At 43.4% G+C, this 27,783-nt stretch overlaps 1 protein-coding gene across 1 annotated transcript; it reads right to left on the bottom strand.

Annotated features, from left to right (window-relative positions):
* Positions 1–532: 532 nt before the first annotated feature.
* Positions 533–27,783, bottom strand: LOC118153164 (coiled-coil domain-containing protein 162). Its single transcript, XM_035297808.2, has 5 exons — positions 27,628–27,783; positions 24,013–24,178; positions 18,784–18,922; positions 12,797–12,950; positions 533–10,947 (listed from the first exon to the last, which is right to left on the bottom strand). The coding sequence occupies exons 1-5, from the start codon at positions 27,781–27,783 to the stop codon at positions 10,843–10,845; spliced, it is 720 nt and encodes a 239-aa protein (XP_035153699.2). The 3' UTR covers positions 533–10,842.

Below are 27,783 nucleotides of genomic sequence, written 5' to 3'. Positions count from 1 at the left end.
TAGTGCAAAATAAAAATGTAGGACCTCTTGTTCGAAAAGCAGGAAAAAGTGTCACACAGATGTAAAAGATAAACCCTTTCCCTTTCTTCTGCAGTCTCTCTCTTGACCTGTCATGATGTTTTTATTTGCTTTTAACGTTCTGCTCTGTTGGTCATGGAAATACTTGCAGGGCAAGTGAGACCCCAGAAGCACCCAGAAGCCCCATTGTGCATGAATAGGCATGACCTACCAGTTACCAGACTGAGTCTCTGGGCCCTGGCCAGAGATGAGAAGTTGAGCCAGGCATGTCCCCTTCCCACCACCCCAATCCACTGTGGAAAGGCAACCCCCAAGAGTACTGCAACCTCTGTCCTGGGAGATCCTAGGTACCCAAGGTGGGCAGGAGGCTTACCCTCACTGAGCTACCCATGGAACACCTGATGGTGCTGCCAGCCTGCGACCCCTGAGATGCTGCTGGGTGCACACGCCTGACCTTGACCCTCCCTGCACCAAGGTGCCCCTCCTCTCTGGGTGAGGGGAGGTTCAAGGTCAGGCATGCACACCCAGCAGCATCTCAGGGGTCCCAGGCTGGCAGCACCATCATGTGTTCCATGGGTAGCTCAGTGAGGCCCACCTTAGGTACCTAGAATTGTAACTTTGAACAAATTCAAAGTGAAACCATCAAAAGTTTCAGGATGGTGACCACAGAATATGAAACCCCAGATGCCCCTCTGCATCCTGTGTGTCACATGGCCATGAAGTGGCCCCAAGTTTGGACCTCAGATGGAAGGAAACCATTCTGATTGTCTTCATACCCTAAACATGTAAATTTGACATATCATAACTTATATATGTTACAAATAAGAAGGCTTTAGGTGTTTCCTTCATTTCAACTTTGTTTCAGTTATGAGTTAATCAGCAGAGTTGAAACTGAAGTGAAACTATGTTTTCTATTTTTTGAAAAAGCCTTTCACAGGGAAGGAAATATACCAAAGTGCTTTGTGTCTTGTGGCAGTTTCTGTAACTAGAGCTCAACCACACTCAGCTCTCTGGTAGCATTCAGAGATGCCCAGATGGGGAGAGGCTTGCCCTTTCATTGCACAGGGTCAAGGTGTAAAAGATCATTTTTATATCATTTTCTGGGTATCACACTAATGTATTGGTTTTTGCTTGTTTTTATAAAAATGTTGATATAAGAATTGCTTTTGTAATTAGGAAAAACCAATAAACATTATTTTGCGAAGTAACAAAATAAACATCCTTTCCCTGTAGGGAGAGAACACTTCTCCTTGGCCTTTTCTGATAAAACCAGTGTCATCTCTCTGTTAACTTTTCTTAGTACCTTCAAATTTTTTGAGAAGTTTTTGAAGCTAGAGTAAGCATAGGTGAGGGTCACTCTCTACATTCAGCTTATATTTTGAATCCCATGTCGCATTCCTGCAGGAGGGCTGTGGACTAGGGCCTTCTGCTCAGCTGCTCTCTCCTGGGAAAGAAGGAAGGCATCCCTTCTAGGTCTCCCAAGTGCTTCTCAGGGCACAAATTTACCTCTCTGGAGACTAGCACCTTTTCTTTTTGGTTCACCTCCTCATTGATAAAATACAATTCTTTTTTTTTTTTTAACCAAGTTTTGCTAAATTGCAAAGTGTTCAATCCCTGGGGTGACCTCATGTCTTTTGGGGTCTCTAAATGTGCCTAGGATTTTGTGAGTTCTCATTATAAGAGAAGCCCTCAGGTGTAAAACTTGATTTAGATACCAAGGAAGATTTCACAAGGCTTTATTTGCTTTTAGCATTCCGCTCTCTTGGTCATGGGAATACTTACAGGGCAAGTGAGACCCCCATAAGCACCCAGAGGCCCCGCCTATGACTCAGTACATGAATATGCATGACCCACCAGTTACCAGACTGAGGCACTGGGCCCTGGCTGGGGATGTAGGACCAACAGAAAACTCTTCCAGAAACCATAAGCCTTCACTCTATCTATTATGCTTGCAGAGGCCATGTTTCCCCCTGTTGCTCAGAAGGGTAAGTAGTGAGCTTGGCACTGGGGCCTGCACAGGGTCTGAATTCTCCTTGTTGCTCAGTGGATGGGCATCTCTGCATTGACAACCAAACAGCCGAGGCTTTGCTTGCCTGATAGAATAAGCCCAGTGTGAGTCCCAGGACCAAGCTGAACAAAGACTTGGGAAAACAACTGCTGCACACAGATCATCTACCACACACCCAATGGGCATTTTCTTATTCTCAGAAAAACAATTACAGGGAGCTTTTAAAAATATTTCATTTTCATGTGGATACTTGCATGCGAGATTTTATGCTTAAGATAGTGGTTATGTTTTCTGTCATCATTCTTATGAAATTACACATCAATTTGAGGAAAATCAAAATAATGAAAATCCAGACTTGTAGAACAGGGACATTAAGGGTAGTAATTTGCTTCATCGAAGCCCCACATGCCTTTAAATACTTAGTCCTGCCCTCCCTCCAGCCCATTCAATGATTTACAGCCCTGCAATTTACACTTAACTTCTTAGAAAAAATACCATTTGGGTACGTCTGTTGTTTTACATGCTAAGGCCATAAATCACGTTTTCAAAGGCAAATTCAAAATATATCCTCCATACCTGGTGAGTTTTTATTTCAATTTCTGAGGCTCCACTGGGGGGAAGAACAGACTAAGTATTTACTATAAATCCTTCAAATTCATCTTCTTTCCCCACCTGCCTGGCTATAGCTTTCATGCTGGAGTAGAGAATGTCAGTTCTATTAAAGAAGCAAGACAGAAATTAGAAAACACATTTTCTCATTTAAATTCTCTGAAAATTATTTTCATTCATTTTATCTTTCCTATCATCAGTACCCTAACCCATTCACAGACACTCACATCAACATCTAAATTCACCACAGCTATCACTCCCTTAGCCACATGAAATCGTGAGGCTTTTTTCCAATGGGTGCATATGATTTCAGTCCTCATTCTTCAAAATATTGACAAGTCTTCACATTCCCTAGTTATCAGAGACACTGACTATAATAATTTCACAAGATAAACAATCTGGCTATGCCCAAAGTGAACTTTTTTTTTGAGACCAAGTTTCACTCTTGTTGCCCAGGCTGGAATGCATTGGTGCGATCTTGGCTCACTGCAATCTCTGCCTCTTGGGTTCAAGCGGTTCTCCTGCCTCAGCCTCCCAAGTACCTGGGATTACAGGTACCCACCACCACACCTGGTTAAGTTTTTGTATTATTAGTAGAGACAGGTTTCACCAGGTTGGCCAGGCTGGTCTCAAACTCCTAACTTTTGATGATCCACCCACCTCAGCCTCCCAAAGTGCTGGGATTACAGCCATGAGTCACCACACCCAGCCTAAAGTGAATGTTCTTAAGCTTGGTAAGGCCCAGGGTGTGTGTGGGTGCTTAGTAAATGTTTGTTTGTTAATAGACACATGGTAGAAGCAACATGCCTTCCTAGCCAGCTACATCATTCCAGTCAGGGCCTGAGCTGGTAGAATGCCTGCCATCCCCCAGACCTGTGTCCATGTGCCATATGTATACCTCTGGCTGCAATGCCATAAGCTCTCAGAGGCTCAGCCCATAGGTCTAATGGGCCATATTAAAATTCATGGACCAAATCTCACTCTCAGATGAAGGGGCAGGAATCTGCCCCCCGCAAGGTTCTAGTAATGGCCATACATTTCAGCCTCAGCAACACTCACTCATAGAGCTCTGGAAACTGTTTATGGAGAGAGACAGAGTTGATGTCCTGGCCTTGCAGCTTGAGTCAGCCTAGTGCTCCTTTGGCACTTCCAGCTGCTTCCACAGTATCAGAAATGATCTCAGCAAAGCAAGGGACATCACTGCATCGCACGGGCCCTCCAGCAGCTCAGAGGCCTTTGGGCTGATTTGGAACTGACTTCTGACTTCGGTATCCTGGCACTGACTTCTGAATCCTGGCACTTTGGATCAATCTGGCTGAAAGCATTATGGAAATCCTTCTTTATTGATCGTGGACCAACACAGGTTAACCTCTTACATGCAGCCTGTGCAAAACAAAGTATCTGGAGAATTAACTTTTCCCCAGGAGGAATGGTTTACAGGCCTGTAGCACATGTAGAGTTGAGGGGGGTTGATCATTTTTCATGAACAGTTTATGGAAAGGATAGGAATGTCTCAACTGCAATTTGTTGCTTGGGTCTGGAACCATTCATTTTGAAAACTCTTACTTGTATATTAACATTTTATCTGCCTTTGAAAAACTGAGCCTTTTGTGTTTTCCCTCTGTATTCTGGAAAGTGCTTTTCAATACACCTGAGAGTAAAGTTCCCATCACGGTGGAGCCATGAAATAACTTTCCACTGAGGATTTTGCCCATCTTATAAGTAAAGAAATAAAAACTGAAGCTCATCCTACCTCCTGTTTTACCATCTTTTAGAAGTTAGGCAGGAAACATTTCTCTTAATTAGAATTTATAATTCAATAAGAAAGATTAGTGCAAAATTATGATTTCTTCATTTATTAATTGGTACTTTCCTTAAGTAAATATTTGTGGAGGGCCTGCTAAGAGCCCTGGAGGACATGGAGGAAACAAGGTATTCAGGTCCTTGTTTGTCCTGCTGTCCTGCAGCCAGTGGTCTGAGGGCCAGGGTCACCCAGAGCGTGAGGAAGAAAATGGGGACCAGATCCAGGCCCCTGTCTGTCCATAGTGTCTCAGTCACAGAAAAAGGAGCTTTTTTTGGCAGACCAGGATGGCAAATCCCACGATGTTATAAGAAAAGCCTTAGAGAGCATTTAGGTGACAGTACCCAGAACACTCAAGTTTCCTGGCTAGAAACAGGAAGAACAACCTGGTATAACTGGATCCCAGAGCAGTGCTCTTGACATAGCTAAGGAAAAGCCTGTCTGCTAGGAGAGCGTTGGTCAGTATCCAAGGGAGAATTGGTAAGCAAGACCTGGGGGAGAGTGAGTTCCTGTAGACTGCTGGTAACTCCTCAGTCTTGCAGCCTGCCTCCCCAGCAATCAGCTAGTGCATGGATTTCCAGATTTTATTTTATCCTCAGAGCCCTTTCATCCAATGAATTCTTATGCACTGGCCCAAATATTCAACAGACCAGCTCCAAGCATGGTGACATGAAGGGGACGGCCTGGAGGCCATATAATTGCACCCCCCGGTCCCAGCTCAAGAAGCCCCCAAGGTGTCTCTGAGGAACCCCAGGGCTCCTTGGAACACAATTTTAAAATCCCTGAGCCAGTGTGTCCCTTTTACTTGGTAGCTTTGGAGACAGGCCTGGTGAGATCATAGAATATGTAGCGTAACTGGGGCAGTAACTCAAGAGTCCTGACTCTCAGGGAAGCATAAATTCTACTGCTTCCTATTGTCTACGAAGAGCTAAGTACTTCTAAATAAAAACACATGAAATAAAATTAAAATAAATAATAATTTTAAAGAAAACTTGTTTGTTAATGTGTTCATATGATGAGAAATCTTTTCTACCTAAGTGCTTTAACTTAAAAGACAAGAGAAGGAACAGGAGCCAAGGTAGATAACAAGATGGAGGGTGGTGGGGAATGTCAGGAAAAGATGGTAATCCATTAGAGACAGGCCGAAAAATGGCAAACAGAAGGACGAGGGGGCCTAGCATGTTTTTTGATCTTGGCACAATTTGGTCTATACCCAGTTTTACAAATGATCACACTAGGTGAAGCATCTGATTCTGTTGTGGAATGTAGATGGCACATATAAAACTGCTACTTTTTCTACTAATTGTCCTGAAGTGTACTTGTGACTCAGTTTAGCCAAAAAGACACAAGGAAAGTCAACTAGGAGGATTCTAAAAAACATTTCCCTTCTTGATAAAAGATAGATCTCCAAGGAGAAAGCTTTTTTGCTCCTGTTTTTATCTTACAAAAATAAGGGAGACGTTTGCTGACACCCTAGATTGTGGAGCTTGAGTCCTTGAAGCCATCGTCTAGGAGCTACACCAACCTTAAATGGCTTCTTCTTGACTTTTTATTATGGATGATTAATATGCTTCTCTAATTTAAGTCGTAGCTACTGGGAAAACCTGTTACTTGCAGCAGAAATACGCTAATTGGTACAGAGGAACATTGGGGTAAGGATGGATGATCAGAAAAAGCTTCCCGGAGAGTGGTTTGGAAGTGGAAATCTGAAGGAAAAGTAGGAATTAATCAGGTGATGTGGTAGAAAGAGGAAGGAGAGGGAAGTTTTCCACTAGAGGGACCAGTTTGGGAGGAGTACAGAAGAGAGCATGGTGCATTTGACAAATCGAAATACATTGGGGGCAGAAATACTGGCGGGAGTCAAGTCACGAGGGTCTGATGAAAGCATTTGGACTCTTCTCAGGGCATCTGGAATCCATGGAAAGGTTATAGTGAAGGAAGTGACATAATCAGGCTTGAGTTGAAAAATATTACCCTGGTGAATGGATTGGAAGGAGGTGAGAGTGAGTGTATGGAATCCAATTGGAGGTCATGATCGTAGCCTAGTGATCAGAGATGATGATGGTTTGGACTGGTAGAAGGGGGTATTGGGGGGGAATGGAGAAAAAAGACAAACTTGAAAGATATTAAGATACTTCATAGTAAAACTTAGTGACTGGTTACGGGATGTGAGACAGAAGTCAAAGATGGTGCCCAGAGTTTCTGGCTTGGCCAAGTGGGCAGGTAGTGGTAAACTGACAGAGAATACAGGAGGAGGGGCAAGATTTAGGGGGTAAGATGAGCTTAGCATGGGACATGCTGTCTCTGAGATGGAACAAGTGGAGATGTCCAGCAGGCAATTGAACAAATGAGTCTGATTGATTGATATTTGGGGTAGATAAATGGATTTGGATCATTGCATGTGAATGTCATCAAAGTTATAAAAGCGGATGGGTTTTCCTAGGGAGAGGGTGAGGAATGGAGCAACCTAGTAGAGAAGAGGATGAGGGAGCTCTAAGGCTGGACCACTGGGTTGGAATCTGAGCTGCTCTCCTCATTAACCATGTGACTGTAGCCATGTTACTTAATCTTTCTAAGCCTCAGTATTCTTTTTTTTTTTTTTGAGATAGAGTTTTGCTCTTGTTTCCCAGGTTGGAGTTCAATGGCGCGATCTCAGCTCACCACAACCTCCGCCTCTTGGGTTCAGGCAATTCTCCTGCCTCAGCCTCCCGAGTAGCTGGGACTACAGGTGTGTGCACCATGCCCAGCTAATTTTTGTATTTTTAGTAGAGATGGGGTTTCACCATGTTGATCAGGATGGTCTCGATCTCTTGACCTTGTGATCCACCCACCTTGGCCTCCCAAAGTGCTGGGATTATAGGCATGAGCCACTGCGCCCAGCCCAAAGCCTCAGTATTCTTATCTATAAAATGAGAACAATGAAACAACCTATCTCATGGAATTACCGTGAGGACTAAATAAATGAATATATAAAAAGCAATCTGAACATGCCTCAACTTCTAGGGGATAACAGTAGTGATCTTAATAGCATTCAGGGCTGACTTATGGCTTGGGCAGAGGAGGCACAGTGCCTAGGGCTCACAAAATGCCTTAATTTTTTTAAATCAGAAAAAAAGACCTTTTAGGCTAAATAAAATGCTTTAATATATGATATTAATATATTTTTCTTTGTACTCACATAGTGTTAAAATATAACTTTTTATGGTTTTTCATGGAGGAGGGAGGAGCCCACAAAGATAAAAGTGCTACGGCCTGTGGATGTCAAAATGTGGCCCTGTTAGCAGTGATGAGACAGATTATAAAGAACAACACTTTACTGTTGGCAGAGGCAGAGGACCCTACAGAAGGGTCTGAGAAGGAGGGGCCAGAGACATGGGAGGAAAGCTAGGAGAGTCTCATACTCTGGAAGCCAAGGGCAGAGAGGCATTGAGAAGGACTCTGTGTCTCAGAGGGTGGGGGGCAGGCACGGTGGCTTATGCCTATAATTTCAGCATTTTGGGAGGCCGAGGTGGATCATGAGGTTGGGAGTTCGAGACCAGCCTGGCCAACATGGTGAAACCCCATCTCTACTAAAAATACAAAAATTTAACTAGGTGTAGTGGTGAGCACCTGTAATCCCAGGTACTTGGGAGGCTGAGGCAGGAGAATCGCTTGAATCTAGGAGGCAGAGATTGCAGTGAGCTGAGATGGTGCCACTGCACTGCACTCCATCCTGGGCAACAGAGTAAGCCTCTGTCTAAAAAAAAGAAAGAAAGACTCTATGTCAAATGCTGCCAAGGGGTTAGGTAGGAAGAGAGATACCCAGTGGATTTAGTGACAAGAACCATGGTGCTCTTGATGAGAGAGGTTTCAGCAGCAAGATGGGGAAGACAAATTGCAATGCTTCGAGGAGTGGCAGGAAAATAAGAAAATGGAGATGACGGGTTTAGGGCATTGCTCGGAAAGTTTGGCTTGGACAGAAAAGCTCTTCAAGTGGGGGCACCAGCTAGTTTGCTTGGCATCCAAACATGTCTCTGGCTAGTTCCCAGATACATGCAAAAGTGTTTAAAGTCATGATACTAGGGGGTCTAGTGGCTCTTGTACCTTAGAGCTTCAGAGGGATAAACTTGGAGGAGGCATTGCCTGCCCACGAGTCCATAGGCCAGTAGTTGAGTGATGAGGTCAAGAGCCCAGGCCTAAGATGTTCACCTGGCGTGTCTATCAGACCCTTCTGGCCCTTTCAACTCCAGTCCTAGATGTATGACTCACAAAGAAAGTTTCCTGTTGGAGTTTTTATTTTATTTCATTTGGTTTCAACCTCCCACAAATTTTGTCCTACTTTTTAAAATGTTTTTTGAGACAAGGTCTTGCTCTGTCACCCAGGCTACAGTGCAATGACGCAGTCTAGGCTCACTGCAACCTCTGCTTCCCAGGTTCAAGTGATTCTCCTGCCTCAGCCTCTCGAGTAGCTGGGATTATAGGCACCTGCTATCACACCCAGCTAATTTTTGTATTTTTAGTAGAGATGGGGTTTTACCATGTTGGCCAGGCTGGTCTCAAACTCCTGACTTTGTGATCCGCCCACCTCAGCCTCACAAAATGCTGGGATTACAGGAGTAAGCCACTGCACCTGGCTGTCCTATTTTAAAAATTAAAATAAATAGACATATCATGATCATGGAACTTAGAAAATGCCTTGCAGTGGCTACCCCTTCTCCACTGTTGCTCCTAGGTAGTGTTGGCACAGTCCCGGGACCTACTGAGAGAGGCCGTGGGAAAATGTGGCTCCCTCCTAGTCCATCTCCCCAACAGAGAGGTCCTTCAGTCCAATACAGTGCTGGTCAGTATGGAAATGATTGCCCAAGAATACCTGTGTATTTTTGCCAGTGTGGCTTGCTGTCTTGGGGGACCCTCCATGGTCATATGATAGCTACCCAGAACATCTTCCAGTAGCAGTTGCACACCCACTAGTTCTCCAGGAGCCACCTTGCAGTCATGGTCACTCAGCCCACAGAGGCACAGCTAAAAAAACAAAAAACCTTCCATTTGAAGACCACATACATACTTTACATACAGTTTTCAAGAATAAAACTAGGAGTAACTATATTTTCAAGAACCCATTCTCTCAACTGTTAGAAAATCCATAAAAACCAGAGTAACATTTCTAAGTTAAAGTTTTCTTCGAGCACATCAGACTTTTGGTTCTGTATGAAAATGCCAAGTTTCCAGCCCTTACGGCAGATCTGTACATGGTGAATGTATACTGTGATATCAATTTCCCCTTGAAAGTACAGATACAAACACACATATGCATAGGGAAAACACCAGGGAAAAAAACAAAATGTGAACTGGAATTGTCTCTTAGTTGTGGTACTATGGTTGATATTTTATTTTATTTTATTTTTTAAGACAGAGTCTCACACTGTCACCAGGCTGGAGTGCAGTGGTGCAATCTCAGCTCACTGCAACCCTTGTCTCCTGGGTTCAAGTGATTCTCACGCCTCAGCCTCCTGAGTAGCTGGGACTAGAGGCATGTGCCACCATGCCCAGCTAATTTTTGTGTTTTCAGTACAGACAGGCTTTCACCTTGTTGTCCAGGCTGGTCTTGAACTCCTGTACTCCTCTGCCCACCTTGGCCTCCCAAAGTGTTAGGATTATAGGCGTGAGCCACCATACCCAGTCACACGGTTAGTTTTTTAAGACCATTTTCACTATTTTACTAAAAAAAAAAATTTTACTTATAGATAACTTTGAATATATAGAAATGCAAACAGATAAGTTCCCATCACCCAGCCCCAACAGGCACAACCTGTGGCCAGTCCTACCCCACCCCATTCACTCCCTACCTCCATATTGTTTTGAAGTGTATTTATGGTTGATTTTCATGTTGTTCTTAATACTTTTCTATGATTTCTGTTTTTAAAATTAAAAAAATATTAACCTAAATGATCAAGGGAAAAACATTTAATAATGAAAAGAATCTAACCAATTTAAAGGAAGTTAACAGTGAATAAGAAAGCAATGAAAAGAAATTCTCCCTATGAGTCCTGTTTTAAAAAGTTCCCTTCCCACTACTATTTATAGACAGGTCAGGAATCACACATCTCTAAGCCACCAGCCTGGGAGTTTCTCTAAGACACTCAGCCCATGACTGGAAATGACTGGCCATTCTCTCGGATCACTACTGCCACAAGAACTGTAGCTGAGTCTATAATCCAGGCCAATGCCAATTGAGAGCAAGCTTCCCTGTGTCATAAGAAAATGTGACTCACCTTGTGGACCAGGGTTTATAGCTTCAAAAGTCAAACACCCTGCTTATCTTACGCATTATTCATCATGGGTGAGAGTAGGAGGATCTGACCTGTGGACTCAATGGCACCCATCTTTGCAGTCTGCATTCAGTTCTCTCTGCAACAATGGAGAAGACCTATCCTACCTGCATATTATATTCTAGGGCATCTGGACTGCTACTTATAACTGGGAATGGTCCTCCATCTTCCAGAAATATTCTCCAAGGGACCAGCTCAAATGCCTAAGAGAACCAAATAATAAACATGAAAATAAACATAACTTTGTGTTCAAAATTAATAGATATCTTTATATGAATAGGATATCTGTGTCTGTACCCCAAAACACTTTTGGATGACTTATTTATTATGTGCAAGTATTTCTTGATAGTTCCTAGTGAAATAGAAGAGAGAGTAATAATCTATTTTTTAAATTGTTTTCTCAACAGGTGGCGAAACACAGAATAGTACTTAAGATTTCAGTGTAACTAACTGGCACCAGTGTTCAGAAGTTCCAGAGCAGTATAACACCAGTGGGACATATTTAAAATCAATAAAAATGAATTTACTCAAATGCTCTCAATATTAGGAACATTAAAAAGTTGTCCTTCATCTCCATTGTGCTCCAATTCTAGGTAACAACTCAAGACAACTGCCACAGGGTTTCTGTCTCCTCCATATCACTAACCAACAGCTAAGGCATCCTCTGTCCCTTGTGATACCATGTGCAGCGCTGAAGCCAGTGGGCCTGACTTTCTGACCCCATTCTACACTTTCAGACCAGGTTCTGGTTTTAGTCAAGTTGTGGAGTTGGAATTAATTCTGTTAGCAAGGAGCCGGGACCCCTGCACCCACCTAATCCCAGGCAACACCCAGAAGTGGGAACAGCAGATCCAGTGGTCATGGTCCAACCCTGTTTTCTGAGTCTAAACGAGGGCCGAGGCTTGGGCCAAAAGTCACGTCTTGCAGTCACTGAAGGTAGAAATGTGGGACTTAATTGAAGTTGATGTTGGTATCACTTGGCTTAGCATTATAAGATCAGAATGTTAAGTTGGAAATTTTGGAGTCAAAAGACCAGGGTTTGTGAGGTAGTTTGAAAGAGACATCTGCAAGTTCTCTGATATACCTCCTATAAAGAGATGGAGCTTAATTCCCCTCCCCCTTGAATGCATGACTCGCTTTCGGTGAAAAGAATATGGCAGAAGTGATGGAGTCACTTCTGAAATCTGGTAACAGAAAGACTGTGACTTTTATCTTGGATTCTCTCTTGGACTGTTTGTGCCGGAGGAAGCCGTCTACTGTATTGCAAGGGAGCTCTGTGGAGAAGCTCACGTGAATAAGCCTGGAAGTGGATTTTCTGGTGCCCACCAGCAGCCATAGGAGTGAGCTTAAATGCAGATTGTCCCCCAGTCAAGCCTTGAGATGAATACGGCCTTGGCCAACATCTTGACTGCAGCCTCATGAGAGACCCTGAGCCAGACCTACCCACCTAAGCTGCTCCCAGAGTCCTGACCCTCAGAAACTATGTGAGATAATGTCTATTGAATGTCTATTGTTTGACTCTGCTAAACTTTCGGGTAATTCATTATGCAGCAATAAGTAACTAATACAGCTTATGACCTGGTCCTGCCATGACTCTGGAATAGTCTGATCTCTGGCCTTCCTGAAGCTTGAATTCTTTGGTTGTAGAAGGTGGGTAATATTGTTCCTGCCTAGGAGCAACAATAGTTGCTGGGATTACCTTCACTAGCAGGTGCTATAACAAGGGCTGTTGAAATCCAGCTGCTGACTTCATCTATGTATTGTAATTGCTATTTCATGGAGAAGATTGTTTGTTTTGCTATCAACTGCGAACTGACAAGCTATTGCCCCAAGCAGCCTGATGAGTGTTTGGAGGCAAAGACCCTGATTGGGAATCACAGCCAGCTCTGGGGCCCAGATTGTTCCACTGCGTGAGCGAAGCAGAGCAAGTGAAGACAAATGACATTAAAGCCTTGAAAGCCCCTGCAGAATCTAAACTGAATGGAAACAAACTGACTAAATCCCCTACACACAGCATACCATTCACAGTATAAAAATACATCTGAAACATACCTGGAGGCTCTGTGGATCCAGTGGCTGGGGCAGGTGGAACTGCGAGGCAATAATGCTCTTCCTGAGAGAGTTGCTCAGTGCTGGTAGCCCATGGTACATGCTGTCTGTGACAGACTGGTAGGCAGGAACGTTTCCAGCTGCCAAAAATGTTTCTCTACCAAAACATAGAGGGGACACTTCATTAAAAGCAGTTACTTATACTTCTTTTTTTTTTTAATTGTAATAATATTTTATTTAACACAGTCTACCAAAAATATTTTCAGTTTAATGTGTAGTCAATGTAAAAATGGCTTTTGTGATATTCTACAGTTTTTTTGTCCAAGTAGTCAATATCTGGGATGTGTTTTTCCCTGACAGCACATCTTTATTTAAACTGGCCACATTTCAGATGCTGAATAGTGACCTCTGGCCGGGTGGCCCCTGTACTGGAAAGTACAAGTCTAAAGGATGATGCTATCAACATGATAGCCGCAAGAGTAAGTATCATAATGACTTCCATTTATTTTTGTACCGTGTGCCATGAACACTCTTTTTACACATGTTGTCTTTTTTGTTTGTTTGTTTTCGGAGACAGGATCTTGTTGTGTTGCCCAGGCTGAAGTTCAGTAGGGTGATTGTGGCTCACTGCAGCCTCACTCCTGGGCTCTAGTAGTTACTTATACTTCTAAAGTTCAGAACTTTCCTCAAAGTTACTGAAGCAAGAAAACATTTTGAGATACTGACAAGTTCCTTCTTCAGCCACATCATCCTCCTCAACTTTCACAGTTCATAGCCCTCACGGGGAGGGCTGGCATACTCCTTCGACTAGCATTGTCTGACAGAACAGTCTGCAATGGTGAAAATGTCCTATAGTTGCACTGTCCAACAGAGTAACCTCTGGCCACATGTGGCAGTTGTACACTTGAAACGTGACTACTGTGACCGAGGGATTGAATTGTTAATTTCCGTTTTCTTTTTTTAAAGGCTAGCCAAGTGAAGCAGTGTGAGTGGAAAAAGACTAAAGAAATCTGTAACTGGCTGTGATCAATTACTTGTAAACAGCAGTGCACTCAGACCAGCCTGATTTTTTTATTTTCTTTTCATTTAAATTAATCTTAATTTTAATCAAAGTAAATTAAATAGCCACATGTGGCTACTGAACTGAATAGTGCAGCAGAAAAGCTAGCAATTGTTTATTGAATGAATTATTTTAAGACCAATAACTGAAACAACAGTTCCTCATAAAAACTAAATTTTAAATTTTAAGCCTCCTTGGGGTTTGGGAGAGAAAAGTTCTTGTTTGGTTTTAAACAAAATAGCTTTGTATATCAAGAACCACAAACCCTGAAGACTGGAGCATGAAATTTATACCACAAGTCAGAGAGAAGAAAGTATGCATGATAAATTGAATGATTTTTTTCTTGCCTAAAAGGAAATAAGAGTTAAAACAAGGAAAGACTATTTCTAGAGCTTAGTTCTAGTGGATGCCTCAGAAAAGACGCTGGATAAATTGGAGGAGAAGGCCCCTTTTGCTTGGATCCTCTGTGAGGTGGCCTCCCAGGAAGACTAGCAGACCCTCAAAGTGGGGAGAAAGACCCCCACACATAGGTGTCCAGAGGGGTGCTGAATATCAGGCTAACCAGAAGAGGCCTGGGGTGGGCCAGCTCACCCACAGCAGAGATAAGGGAAGTGGCTGTGTCTTTCCAACTGCCAGAAGATGTGAACGCACCCCCAGAGACTTAGATCACCTCTTAGAGGATGGAAGAACATGAAGAGTGTCGTGTGAGGCCTAAACTTAAGGTCCAAATTTCGTGCTGCCTTGACTTCTGGCAAACTCGGGAGGCCTCAAATAGCGTAGCCACAAGGTCCCAGCTCTCCACTCTGCTCCCACAGATAAGATCTCCAGGTTTAACGACCCTCATTATCAAAGGAACCGGGTGCAATTCCTGCTTATTCCTGAGTGGCAGTTTCAGCTCCCTGCCAGACCACAGCATTATTCAAATCAGCCAATCCCCACTTCCTGTGTGAAGCAGGAAGCACCATACTCTCCTGATATTACAAAACCTGCCTCCCACAGCCCTTGCTTGTCCACTCTGTTCCCAAGTGGCCCTCTGTGGCGGGCAGTGTCCTCTTCCTCTGGATTGTGTCTGTGACTAATAAATTACCATTCATCCCATCTTTCCAGGGTCGGGTGTTGTGTGTTCGGCCATCTCCAAAACCTTAGGGCAGAACCCTTCCCTCTCCAGCAAATGAAGAGGAGGTGATTAAAAGAAAGGGGAAGAGAGAGAATCTTGAATTAACTGATTTTAAATCTCAAACTGATCACTTTTAAACTGCAAGTGTCACTCAGTGAGGTGGCATTGGAAACTTTAATCTTCTTGCCATCAGTAAAAGCTATTTTGAACTGCAGGGAACTCACAGGGCACATGCTAGAGTTTTCCTGCAGGTAAGAATATAATAAAACCTGCAAAGTGGCCCAGAGAAGCCCAGGCAAAAGCTTTGTTTCTCAGATATCGAAAACGAGGGCTCATGTGAGAGCCTGGGCTCCTGTATGTCTCCCAGGAATCCCCAGACAACCCAAACCACACTTTATTTTTAATTTTTATTTCTTTTTGTTTTTAGAGACAGGATCTCTGTTGCCCAGGCTGCAGTGCAGTGGTGCAACCATGGCTTACTACAGTCTCAAACTCCTGGCCTCAAGGGATCCTCCCACCTAGGCCTCCCAAAGTGCTGGGATGACAGGAATGAGCCACCACACCCAGCCATCAAAACACATTTGAATATCTGCATGTTTAGAGACAGTTAAGTAGGTGAGCATGAAAATAAAAATACATTCAAAAAAGAAGAGAAGGCTGGGTGCAGTGGCTCACGCTGGTACTCCCAGCACTAGGATCACTTGAATCCAGGACTTTGAGCCTGGCCAGATTTCACCTGGCCAACATGGTGAAATCCCATCTCTACTAAAAATACAAAAATTAGCTGGGCATGGTGGTGGGCACCTGTCGTCCCAGCAATTTGGGAGGCTGAGGCACGAGAATTGCTTGAACCTGGGAGACAGAGGTTGCATTGAGCTGAGATCACGCCACTGTACTCCAACCTGGGAGACTGAGTAAGACTATCTCAAGAACAAAAACAAAAACAAAAAAAATGAAGAGAAAACCAACAAACATTCAAGGACTGAGAGGCTGGTGTTGCTTTCTTTAGAAATTCCTTGGCGTACTCCTAAGGCAGGCTTGCTGCAGGAGAGTGTATCATCAGGATAACTCTTCAGCTTTTTCCTTTTCACCCTAATCACCCTGTAAATACCCAACACACACAACCTGAACAGCTCTGAAGAAAAAAGGCTGGCAAAATGTAACCAGTGGAGGATACAGTGGGGTGAACCATCTGGGTGATCCTCTCCAGAGGGTCACAGAAAAGTATATGAAACCAGAAACAGGACAATACATTCAGACTAGAGGCAATTTTCATGCCATATATTTTATACTGTGCTATAGAGTGCCTTTGAGGGACTTCTTTGCTTCCTTCTACCTCTAAAGTGCAAAGGAATTCTATTCCTTAAATTGGGAATGAAAAACTTTTTCTTAAAGGACCAGACAATAAATATTTTCATCTTGGCAGACCCTATGGACTCTGTGGCAACTATTCAGCTCTGTGGTTGTAGTGTGAAAGCAGAGACAATCCATACATGAATGGGCGTGACTGTGTTCCAACAAGGTTTCATTTATGAACATTGAAATATGAACTGCATACCATTTTCATGGGTCACAAAATACTATTCTTTCATACATTTTCCCCCAGCCATTTAAAGATGGGAAGGCCATCCTTAGCCCAGAGACCACTCAAAAATTGGCAGCAGTAGTTTGCCAACTCCTGACTTAAATAGATGAGATTGGATAGAACTGCTTTGTCACCCAAACATTTACTTTCAATGCAAATGATTAATTCACCTGGCATTAAAGATAAGCTCGATCCTTGGGCATTTCTTGAATTGGCTAATCAATAACTTCTGCAGGTTGGTGGACATGCCCAGAGATGAATGCTGGGCCTTAGTCAGTGTGATCCAACCCATTGGAGGACAGCTACCAATTTCCATCAGGCTTTTGGCTAGTAGAGGGGGGTTGAGAGGGGAGAGTGAAATGTTTTGTGCCTAGAAGCATGCAAATAACCAGTAACCCAAGCTGATCTATGCCATGGAGAAGTAGGAGCCAAATTTTACGTGACTTTATGGGGTTACCGTCCTGTCATCCGTGAGCCACTTCCTTCCTCCTCCTACACCTCACCCCCATCTGTGAAGCATGCTGCCGTCATTCCAGATTAGAGTTCCGTTTTTCCTTTGTGCATTCTGGGGAAGCCTTCAACTTACATAGGCAGAAAGTTCCTGCATAAACAGTCATATTTGCTCAGTGTTGGTGAACTCCAGGAAGGAACAAGGAACTGTCCCAAGCTTCCTATCTCTTTCCACTCTCTAAGGACTTTCCCTTGTTTATAGGCTCAGTACTAAGTAAGACAATCAAGAGGGATGAAATTTATCTTTTAGCTTCTCTTTTTCTCCTGGCTCTTGCCTTCTCTTCAGCATCCTTTTCTCTGTCCATGCTGCTGCCCAGTCTCCATCACAGCACTCGGATTTGGGGGTCAAACACACCTAAGTTCTAATTCTGGTCTGCCACTTACTAGCTGTAAATACCCAACACACACAACCTGAACAGCTCTGAAGAAAAAAGGCTGGCAACATGTAACCAGTGGAGGACACAGTGGGGTGAACCATCTGGGTGATTCTCTCCAGAGGGTCACAGAAAAATATATGAAACCAGAAACAGGATATAATCCCCTCCATTCCTGCAGACTGAGTGTGAGGACAAAGAAAGCCCTGGCAAAGCAATTCCAGGGGGTTTCTTGGAAGCGGAGTGGTTCCCCTGGGAGAACAGAACCCTTCATAGAAGAAATCCAAAAAGGACTTTTGGGGGATAGTTCTGTTTCTTCACCAGTATATAAAATCCGTGCAAATTCTTACCTTGGACTTTGAGAGCCCAGAGGGCTAATGACTGGCCCTCCTGATAACTGTTTGAGGCTTCACATCTCACCTGCTTGACTAAGCTACAGCTCAGGAAGCTATTTGTCATATAAAGAAAACACATGAGCCTGGTTTTTGTCCTGTTGAATTTACATTCTAAATCCAAGAATCCTCTGATGTCAGAGTAAAGAAAATAAAGAGTAGAAAAAGAGCAAGACAGTTCAGTGCAATCTCCACCTTTTCATTCTGCGTGGAAGCCCACAAGTGCAGAGAAAAGCAACTGTAACCCACAGGTAACAGCACAGCCCTCTGAGGTCCTCTCAGTGGCTAAATACTCACACCAGGAACTAACCCAAAAAAGGTAATTTTGACAATTAAAAAATAAGCAGAGACCCTCAGAGCTAACCCTCTTTCTTTCTCATACAAAACTTATTTATGCTGGAAACATTATGAATCTTAATTCAAGCTAATTTTTCCATCAGTGTCATGATTAGTTAACCAAATAAAACATTCCTTTTGTATGTGGAGTACTTAATACAAGGGTACCTACAAGACTAGAGGTAGATTGATTCACTTATAAATTGAACACTGGTAGCCAATTCCATTACCTTGAGAAGTACAGTAAAAATTCTGTCTTTTTGAAAGGTAAACAAATGTTGAAAAAATAAAACCCCTAGAAATAATCATCTTTAGAAGTACAAAAATGTTACTCCCAGCAGAACCCCTGTACGCTGAAAGCAGCAACCGTTATACAAACCGTTCTGAAATTACATTTGATAAAACCAGGAGTGTTATTAGCCAACAAGAGCATATTCTCACAGCTAGCCTTTGCGGCAGGTCATGTTTGGTAGCCATGGTGTTCTGGATCTGGCTGTGCCCGTGACTATTTTAAGTTCGTTATCTAACCTTGCCAAGAGTGGCCTCCCTAGACGGTCGCTCAGCAAACACCTGCGCAGCAGAACTTACTAGATAGGATTAGTGCCCCAGCCCTTACTGGATGAGATGCCTCACTGTAGCGTCAAACTGCAAAAACATAACCTCTGTGCGGAGGAGGAGTGCCTGGGCCTCCCAGGTGGGGTCTTGGGGGTTCTGGAGGCTGTCAGTCATGTTCTGCAGCTCTTGAAGCTCAGACCCTAGAAGAGGGACAACATTTTAGTCGGTCAGTGTGAAATATAGGCTACTATAGCTAAACCAGTAAACCAACATTTTGTCCCGTATTTGTCACCTAATCAGACTTCCATTGTTCTGTTTGTGGGTTATACTAATTATACGTTTTGCAAGACCAGCAAAGACTTATGCTCTAGAATGGAAGGTCTGATTTATCTCTCCTTCCTTCCTCAGGAAGATAAAAATTTGCTTTGCTTTTTGGTACAATAAGAGCAGGCTATGGAAAGATTTAAAATTTATAAGGCTATGGTCTTGAAATAGAACAAAAGGAAAAATGACAAGGAATAGAAAAGTATAGTCCTCAGTATATCTGTGAGGGACTTTAAATTATCAGAGATTATAAAGCAGCACTCATCTCTTATTGCCATGCTATCTAAATCAGCCCTTCCTGTCACTGTCTCATGGATTAAAGAAGACTCAAGACCATCTAAAGCAAGTAAAAAATAGATGTGCATATATATGTATATATAAATATATGCGCACATATGTATACATACACATGTGTATATGTATGTATACATATGTGCGCATATATTTACATGTGTATATGTATGCATACATATCCTTCTAGGATTCTAGCCATTTCAGGAGTAAATGAGAGGGATCCATATCTGGCTTGTTTCTTAGACCCTTACTGCAAGAGTAGGCGATGTATACATAGATTCATATGCATTTTGGGTAAATATTTAACTTAGGGGTCTTGCAGGGCACTCAGTGCTGGGATGTGGAACCCAGTCTGAGTCTGGATGACCATCCTATCATCCAGGTATCTATATCCTAGTTATTGGCATAGATAAGTAGTAGTCAGAACAGGAGAGCGCAGTGGAAAGTGACGAGCCCTCAGGGAACATGCTTGGGCCCACACTTACAGGGCTCCCAGAATGTCAGCGGGTTTTAAATACCCCTGTGAAGATAGCGACAGTTTTCTACCCCGAGAGGACATCCCTGTTATTAGAAGGATTGTGAAAACTGATCACTACGCCTCAACATGCAGTCCAAGGCAGGGGTGAGACAGGAAGCCCACAGGGCATTTCTGGAGATGCTCTATCTTGACAGCTGGTCCACATGCAAGCAGGCTTCTTTCCTCCCTAGCCCAATACTGGGCTTCAGTGTCTAACAACAGAGAAAGCAGACAGTTGTGGGTGGGGGGAAGCTGTCCATGAGAGCTTGATCAGGCAGATCCAGGGCTGAGAATGGTTACTAACACGTATAACATATGCTCTTGGCTTTCGGAACAGATAAGCAGTCCAGATTTCTATCCATTTGCTGTTTTATACAATAAAAAATGTGTTTTATTTTTGTTTCCAGCCCCAAATAATTGGGTTCAACAGCAAACTTTTTATGACTCCTCTAAATCTGATAATTCTATTGGGCTGAAGAGTTCACCAGAAGAGGAGCCATGTCAGAGCGAATTGTACAAGAACTTTTGTGGTAGTGGGAGGGAGGAGAGGTTGTCAGTGAGCCTCATTTGTTCAAGGCCTAGTGGGTTCAGTCTACAAGCAATATACTCCATCAAGCTAAGCAGTAACCAGGAGAAAACTTTATAATCCTCTGCAATGACAGTGTAAAAAGGAGAATATAAAATTACACATACCCTATGGTTAAAGCTCTGTAAAATGTAAATATGGAATATATTTGGACAGGGGCTAGAAGGGAGTAAAGATAAATAAAAATATTTCACTTGTTAGAGTGCTTTGCCTACAGGTGATTTTTTTCCTGTCATTTCCATCGTTTGTATACTACTGTTGATGACTTTGGCATGTGACCACCTCCCAGCAAGATTGTTGTATGCTGGTATGTGACATTATCATTAAAACACAGATGCGGAGGCTAGACTACCTTTCCTTTGTTATTTTACTGATCTTAAAATCCTCATTCTGCCTTTCTTTCCTTTGTGTGGTCAAGAGGCTTGGTAAGGGGAGGTGGCAGGACAAGCAGCCTGGTGGTGGGGACAGGGCAGAGGGCTGTTGAGGCAGTGATGGTGGTGGTGTTGGAGCGAACACCAGGAAGCATCAGGAAAGGAGCCTTTGCTTGTGTCTTCCTCGGGAGGGTCCTGTTTGGGAAGTCAGAGGAAGACAGACAGCCAGACAGCCAGAGAGAGAAAGAGAGAAAGAGGAGTCATAGTGGCCCTGTCTCTGCGTGAAGACTCAGAGCTCATACACTTCATTCCTTGTTTGTCTTGTGAGTTCCTGAAACCCTAAGTTCAGTGTGTAGTATTTGGGCTTTAATTGGCCTCTTTATGCTTTACAAAGGAAGTCACAATGTAAACGTCCGCATTCTGATTACATTCTCTATTTCACACAGGGACTTCGAAGCGAGTTGCTGGCTTTCAGGGAAGGAGAGAATTTGGCTGCATCCCCAGAGCTGATCCACAGTGTCTAAGAGCTGTTTTATTCAGTTGAGGGGAGGACCAAAAGCTGAAATCTTGAGTATCCCTCAAGATTTGTTTTAAAAATACTTTAAAGCATATAAGTCCACAAAAGTAATTTAAACCAACTAACAATTAGAACTAACAATTTAAATTTAACTCTAAATAGTTCTGAGATGGCTTGAAGGAACAGACTCTCATTTCATCTTTTCCCTTAGTTCTTCTTGCCTGCGCTAGGAAGTAGGCCAGGAACTAAGCAGCCTAGTCTTTTTAAAAAGATGATTATCTTGGACGGGATTTTTTTTTAAGTTTGCTTTTTATTTTGAGCAAAGCAGAGCATGCAAAATTGTAGATTCTCCCTGGAACACAAATGTGCTACATGACAATGCGTGCCTCTCTAATTGCATGCTTCAGAAAGCCTGGGCCCCACATATCTCAATGGCTTCTGGGTTCCCTGTGCAGAAATGGCAAGAGAACAATTCCCTTCTTCCCGAATCCTGGGTCCTCAACCTGGGCCTCACTTCCCACTGTTCGTTGGAGGCATATGTGTGGGTTGGTAGGCTCACTTCTCTGGACTGGCCACATGCAGTTCTGCCTGCTACTTTCGCCAGTGTCCTTTTCTTGCCTTGCTAGGGCTGTCCCTCCTATTAACTCCACTAATCCAAGTCCACTCCTCCCCAGGCTGGGCCAGCACCCCAGATCACCTCCCTGCAGGTTTTGCCTGGGGGCACCCTTCGCTCCCAGCTGCTATAGAACTTCCTGTGTAGTGACTTCTCTGGGAAACATGGCTCTGACTCTCTCAGCTTCTATCTCATCTCCATGGAACTCCTGCCTCCCCATCTCAAGGCCGGGCAGGGCATTTCTCTTGGCCACACTCCTTCTTCCTGTATCTTAGCTAAAGCTCAGACCCCACACCCTCCTGACAACCAGCGGCTCCCCTGAGAGGGTCTTAGCTTATTTTCTGAGTAAGCCCCACTTACGACAGTCCCCAACTAGTTAAAGGGAAGGACCTGGCTGGGCATGGTGGCTCACACCTGTAATACCAGCACTGTGGGAGGCCGAGGCAGATGGATCACCTGAGGTTGGGACTTTGAGATCAGCTTGACCAACATGGAGAAACCTCGTCTCTACTAAAAATACAAAATTAGCCGGGCGTGATGGCACATGCCTGAAATCCCAGCTACTCAGGAGGCTAAGGCAATAAGAGCAAAGCTCTGTCTAAAAAAAAAAAGGAAAGGAAAGGACCTAAGAGTACTTTGGAGCTTCTCTAATCTGATGCTTATGGTGGAGACTTGTGAGTCACTCTGAGAGCTCATTAGTTTGCAACAATTCTGTGACTTCTGCTGAGGCGGCACCACTACCACTCTCTCATCATCCTGCCTCTCCTAGACACAGGCATTGCCCTCCTCCCAGATCACCACTCATGCCCTTCCCTATGTCCACATCTACATGTTTACAGAGCCCTTCAGTGTTCCTTAGCACAATGCAAATATACCAGCCACCAGCTCCAAGGTCTCCCATGCACGTATTTCCTTTATACACCAACCAGCCAGAGGGGAATATCCTCAGATTCTCTGACATTTGTTTTAAGAGCATTTGGTTTAAATAGGCATGTTGCCTCATTTCTTAGGCTCTTCTAGTTCTTTAAAATCCCTGGCTACTATAATATTTTGCTATTAATTGATATTTACATGACCAGAGACATTATTTGGATGGTAGTCATATTATTAAGGTGAGATTACTCTCCCTGATTCTGATAAACATAGCTTACTAAACATTTCAGTTTTTTTTTTTTTTTTGAGGCAGTCTCATTCTTATTGCTCAGGTTGGAGTGCAGTGGTGCCATCTTGGCTCACTGCAACCTCTACCTCCTGGGTTCAAGTGATTCTCCTGCCTCAACCTCCTGAATAGCTGGGATTACAGGTGCTCATCACCATGCCCAGCTAGTTTTTGTATTTTTGGTAGAGACAGGGTTTCATCATGTTGGTCAGGCTGGTCTTGAACTCCTGACCTCATGATCCACTGGCCCCGGCCTCCCAAAGTGCTGGGATTATAGGTGTGAGTCACTGCACCCGGCCCATTTCAGTGTCTTTAATTCATCTTGCATGTTTATCTTATAACCTGTGTTGATGAGCACTGGGTGTATAAAACTAAAGCCTCAGTCATTCTTATCACAAGACTTTAGGTCACTGATAACTAACCAAGGGCTGTTTACAAGCTTCTTAACAGGAAGTGATTGGCTCTGACCTTGCCATGTGAGTTTATGAAGGCCAGGAAGGAAATGAGAACAAAAGAAAACTAATATTTAATGGGAACTTACATATCCTTCTAGAATTTTTACATGCATTTCAATCCACAGAACATCTCTATGACACAGGTACTATCACCCCATTTTATAGATGGGCAAGCAGAGACTCAGAGAGTAAAGTGCCCAGCTTTCAGTAAACAAGTGGCAGAGGCAGGGTAAGACACAGACCTCCCGACTCCCAGCTTGGTGCATTCTGTGGTATAGCCTGTGAATGTGGAATCAAGCAGATAGCTGTGCAGTACAGTTTGGACTTTTCCTTTGCCCTTCTGATCACTGTTATTTATGAGAATATATTTTAGTTCTGTCTTTCCAAGTATTAAGAGCTTCATAGAACTTCAAGTGAATGTTGAAGGTGATCTGAATCACCTTTAATCACTCACCAATGCCTTCAGCTCCTCCCCAGTCACCTCTCAAAGGATTGGGACTTAGAGGAAATTTAAAACATGCTGGACAATTGCCAAGCTTAGCAAACCTGACAAAGTAGGTCACAATATCATGCAGAGGAGCTATCAGCTGTAGAGTTTGCTTTAAAACTTTAAAAGCTGCCTATGGATAAAAGCAATACAAGGACATACATTTTAGGAAGTTTCTAAGAAGCATATAAACATACAAGAGTGCTGAATAGGGACACATCTTTAAACAAGAATATGTCAATAAACACTGTCACAGAATATACAGGATTATATCAGAAAAAGAAGAATAAACCTATACATGAACCAGGGTTACATGCCCTTGGACATGGGGACTCTGGCGGGGGGTTAAAGCAATGTGTTTCTTTGTTTAAAGTCATTGAAATCTATGAACACATCAAAATGTTTGTATGACCATCAAGGAATTACAAAGGTCACAACTACATTCATAGAAGGGACTCATATTCAGACAACATTATCTTGAGAGAGTACCTGTAAGCAAGGTATAGATATTTACCACATTGTTTAAACCAACACATGACTGAAAATCAAACCATGGATCTTATATATCAATGTCCAAGTGGAGGAAAAGTGAAAAATTATGATCTAATTGAAGAAGGTACTATTTTCATATTTTTAAAAATAAAAATCTAAAACTTCTTCAAATGAAAGTAGGAGTTTCCTGAGAAACAGGATTTTGCTTACAAAGAAAAATCAGAATATATCCCAAATGCCATTTTCAATACTGCCTTCTATTTCTTTAGCAAATACTTAAGTGTTTTATGTGTTTTTATGTTTTCTTTTTAAAAAAATTGTTACCAACATTGCCCTTGATCAGTTAGTGAGGTACATAGAGCACCCCTCAAAGAACAGTAACCCCGAGTTACAAGTGTAATATCAATCTATCATTAGCTTCAGAGCATCAGTGGGATTTTCTGGAAGAGTTGGAAGGAAATCGAAGATTAATAAGAAATGTCAGAAGCTCAAATTAGTGTTCACTAGTGACCAGGGAGAAAGAGAAATCATAGCATAGTGAGGCCCAAGGCAAATTATAATAAAGCAGAAAGAGCTGCTGTGAAAAGATTTCAGTGGTTAGATATCTGAATAAAACAAGGGGTGTTCTCTGGAATTGATATGTTTAACTGTGAGACAAAAACCAGTCAGTTTCCATTCTGGTACACATGCAAAAAAAAAAAAAAAATACAAATCTTTTCTGGCAGAGTTTTGAACGTAACCAGCACTTCAGAAGAATGGGGTATGAACCATAAACTGAGGAAGACTTTTCCATCCTCTGACAGCAAACATCGAGGTAGGGGCTGACATCTCCTGCAAGTGTTAGAAAAAGTACCCATAACACAGCATTTCCCTCTAAACAAGAGGCATCATGAATGACCCTGTTGAATCACCACCCTCCCCTCCGTCACACAGGCCTGTCACCACAGGCCCAGCATCCACACCCCAGAGCAGCCCTTTTCATGCTGCTCCCAGGTGGCCAGTTTATAAATAACTCAACAGGAAGAAGAGCAGTTAGGCTGATTTTAGCCAGAGCTATGTGGGAGAAGGAGTGGGGATGGCGGGAGGGAAAGGCTTGGTAAAAAAGGACAGGAAGGCCATGAATTAGATGGCCAACACCACACTAGGTGGTTCATATTCTATGTCACTTAATTCATCTGGCAACCTCAGGATGGATCTATTTTTGTTCCTCTTCCACAGCTGAGGAAATGCATGCGCTGAGAGGTTATGGAGATCTACCCAGCTCCTAAAAGATGAAGTTAGAATACAAATGTACATCTATCTCTCCAGCTGTAGAATCTGGGTTCTAGAACCCGGCTCTGTTTCTCTTCCCTTGCCACCACATTTCTTGCCAGGTTCTCCAGCTTCTGGCCTTCTTTTCCTCCTTTCTCCTCCTCCTCCAAATACCTTATTATTTCTTATTAAGGTTAGTCAACTCTTTGTTTAGTCATCTCTTTGTTGCAGGTTTATATACAAACATATTGTCCACATAGGTCTGGTTTAAGGATTCACACAAGCCCAGGTACCCACTACTTGGCCTAAGAAACAGGATGTTGCCAGCACTCTTGAAGCCTGATGTGCACATCCCTGGTGGCTCCCAGACGAACCACCATCCTGAGTTTTTTGTCTTGCTTTTCTTGGTGGAAAATCCTTGGTGCACCCATGCTGCTGCAAATGATTGATCTGTGGGTCGTTAGGTTGATTCCATTTCTTGGTTGTTGGGAGTAGTGCTACAATAAACATAAGGCTCAGGATTTTGATCAGTTAATTCTCAGCTCAGGAATAAAGTATGATTTTAGTTTGGAGAATTGCCTTTCTCTTAGCAACCACAAAGTCAGACAATTCCTGTTCTGAAACAGATCAAAACCAGCTTAATCCAGTCTCATCTCTATTATACAGTTCACAGTGTTCATTCCTGCCCAGAGGTAACAATGAATATCAGAAATAAAAAGCTGCAACTTCTGCATCTGAGTGCATGGACCTGCAGGCCACATGCTGGCGGCTGCTGCTAGCAGCAAGACTGAACCAGTCCTTGGCCTCTGAGAAGAGGCCCTGGAGCCACAGAGCCCTCTACCAAGTGCTGTCCTTTACTTCTTATCTGTCGTTTCCTGCCATTTCCGGCTGTGCTTGCAGCAAGCAGCCATCGGCTGAGAAGAGCAGAGATGACCACGGAAAGCTTTAGGTGCTCAGTACAAGAAACGTAGCCTCGTTCTCAGCCCCACAGGGAGACTTGCTCCTGCCCCTTGTGGATGGCCTGTCAGTTACCTGGCCTGGCAGTTCCCCAACCTGCTGAACACTGTCCCCTTTCATTCCCCTTCAGCTGACCACTTTAGGGCCACACCCAAGACTTTATGATCCTCTAAAACCATATCTGGCCTCCAAAGTCTTAACTTTCCCAGCCCCATATTTTATTCCTCCAGCTTTCTGAGTCATCCACTCCCACTAAACTTCCCTTCCTTTATTCCCCTAAAATAGGTTCCTTGACATCATCTAGTCCTCTGGTCTCCCCTTCCATTTGTCGGCTCCTCTCTGATCTCAGACTGGACCTTCCCTATCCAGACTTCGTCTCACAGTCAAGCACATGAACTACTCTCTTCCCAGCACCTTCAATTCTCTGCTGCTTTGTGGTCACGACCCACCTACCTGTCAAAGCCCCCCAGTTCTGGGTCTCTCCAACTACTCAGCTTTCTGTTTCTGAGTGCATGTTGCTAAGCACAGCTGGAGGAAATCACACTGCTAATTATACTGATGAAATCGTTTCCAGCCTGAGCGATGACACCCTGGAACAATCCTTTTCCTTTCCTTTGATCAGCTCTCATACCCATTTTCTTGTTTCGTGATTCCAAGCCATCTTTAAGGCTCCCATACCAAATTCCTGCCAGCAGATGATAACATGGTCTGCTATTTCTTGATCAAATTAAAGGCCAATGCTGGAATTCCCTCCCCTTCCTGATGGTCTATTTCCCCTACTCCCACCCCTAACACACACACCCTCCTTTTCAACCAGGGTCAAAGACAGAGGTGCACACCTGGATACAATATGAAGACCGCCTCTGCCCTCCATGCTCTTACCTTCCAGACGCAGCTGGCAAGCATGACGCTGTGTAGCAGCATGGCTAATGGAAGCGTATGACAGTGCAGAGGACGCCCAACAAGAAGCACCTGAGCCTCGTTGGGAGGCTGGTGGAAGAAATTCACAGCTGAGGCTTCTGAGCTGCAATTTCTCAT

This window comes from Callithrix jacchus, chromosome 4 (assembly GCF_049354715.1).
Source record: "Callithrix jacchus isolate 240 chromosome 4, calJac240_pri, whole genome shotgun sequence".
In the NCBI taxonomy this organism is placed as follows: domain Eukaryota; kingdom Metazoa; phylum Chordata; class Mammalia; order Primates; family Cebidae; genus Callithrix; species Callithrix jacchus.
Note: the sequence above shows the minus strand (reverse complement) of the source record. Positions and strands in the feature narration are given on the sequence as shown.

Bases quoted from the DNA above. Each gene is read 5' to 3' on its own strand.
- LOC118153164 (XM_035297808.2), bottom strand. From the start codon at position 27,783: ATGAGAAATTGCAGCTCAGAAGCCTCAGCTGTGAATTTCTTCCACCAG. The intron at 24,179-27,627 runs GTAAGAGCATGG...TTTTATCCATAG, and splicing joins TTGCCAGCTGCGTCTGGAAG to GCAGCTTTTAAAGTTTTAAA. The intron at 10,948-12,796 runs GTATGTTTCAGA...TGGTTCTCTTAG, and splicing joins TGGATCCACAGAGCCTCCAG to GCATTTGAGCTGGTCCCTTG.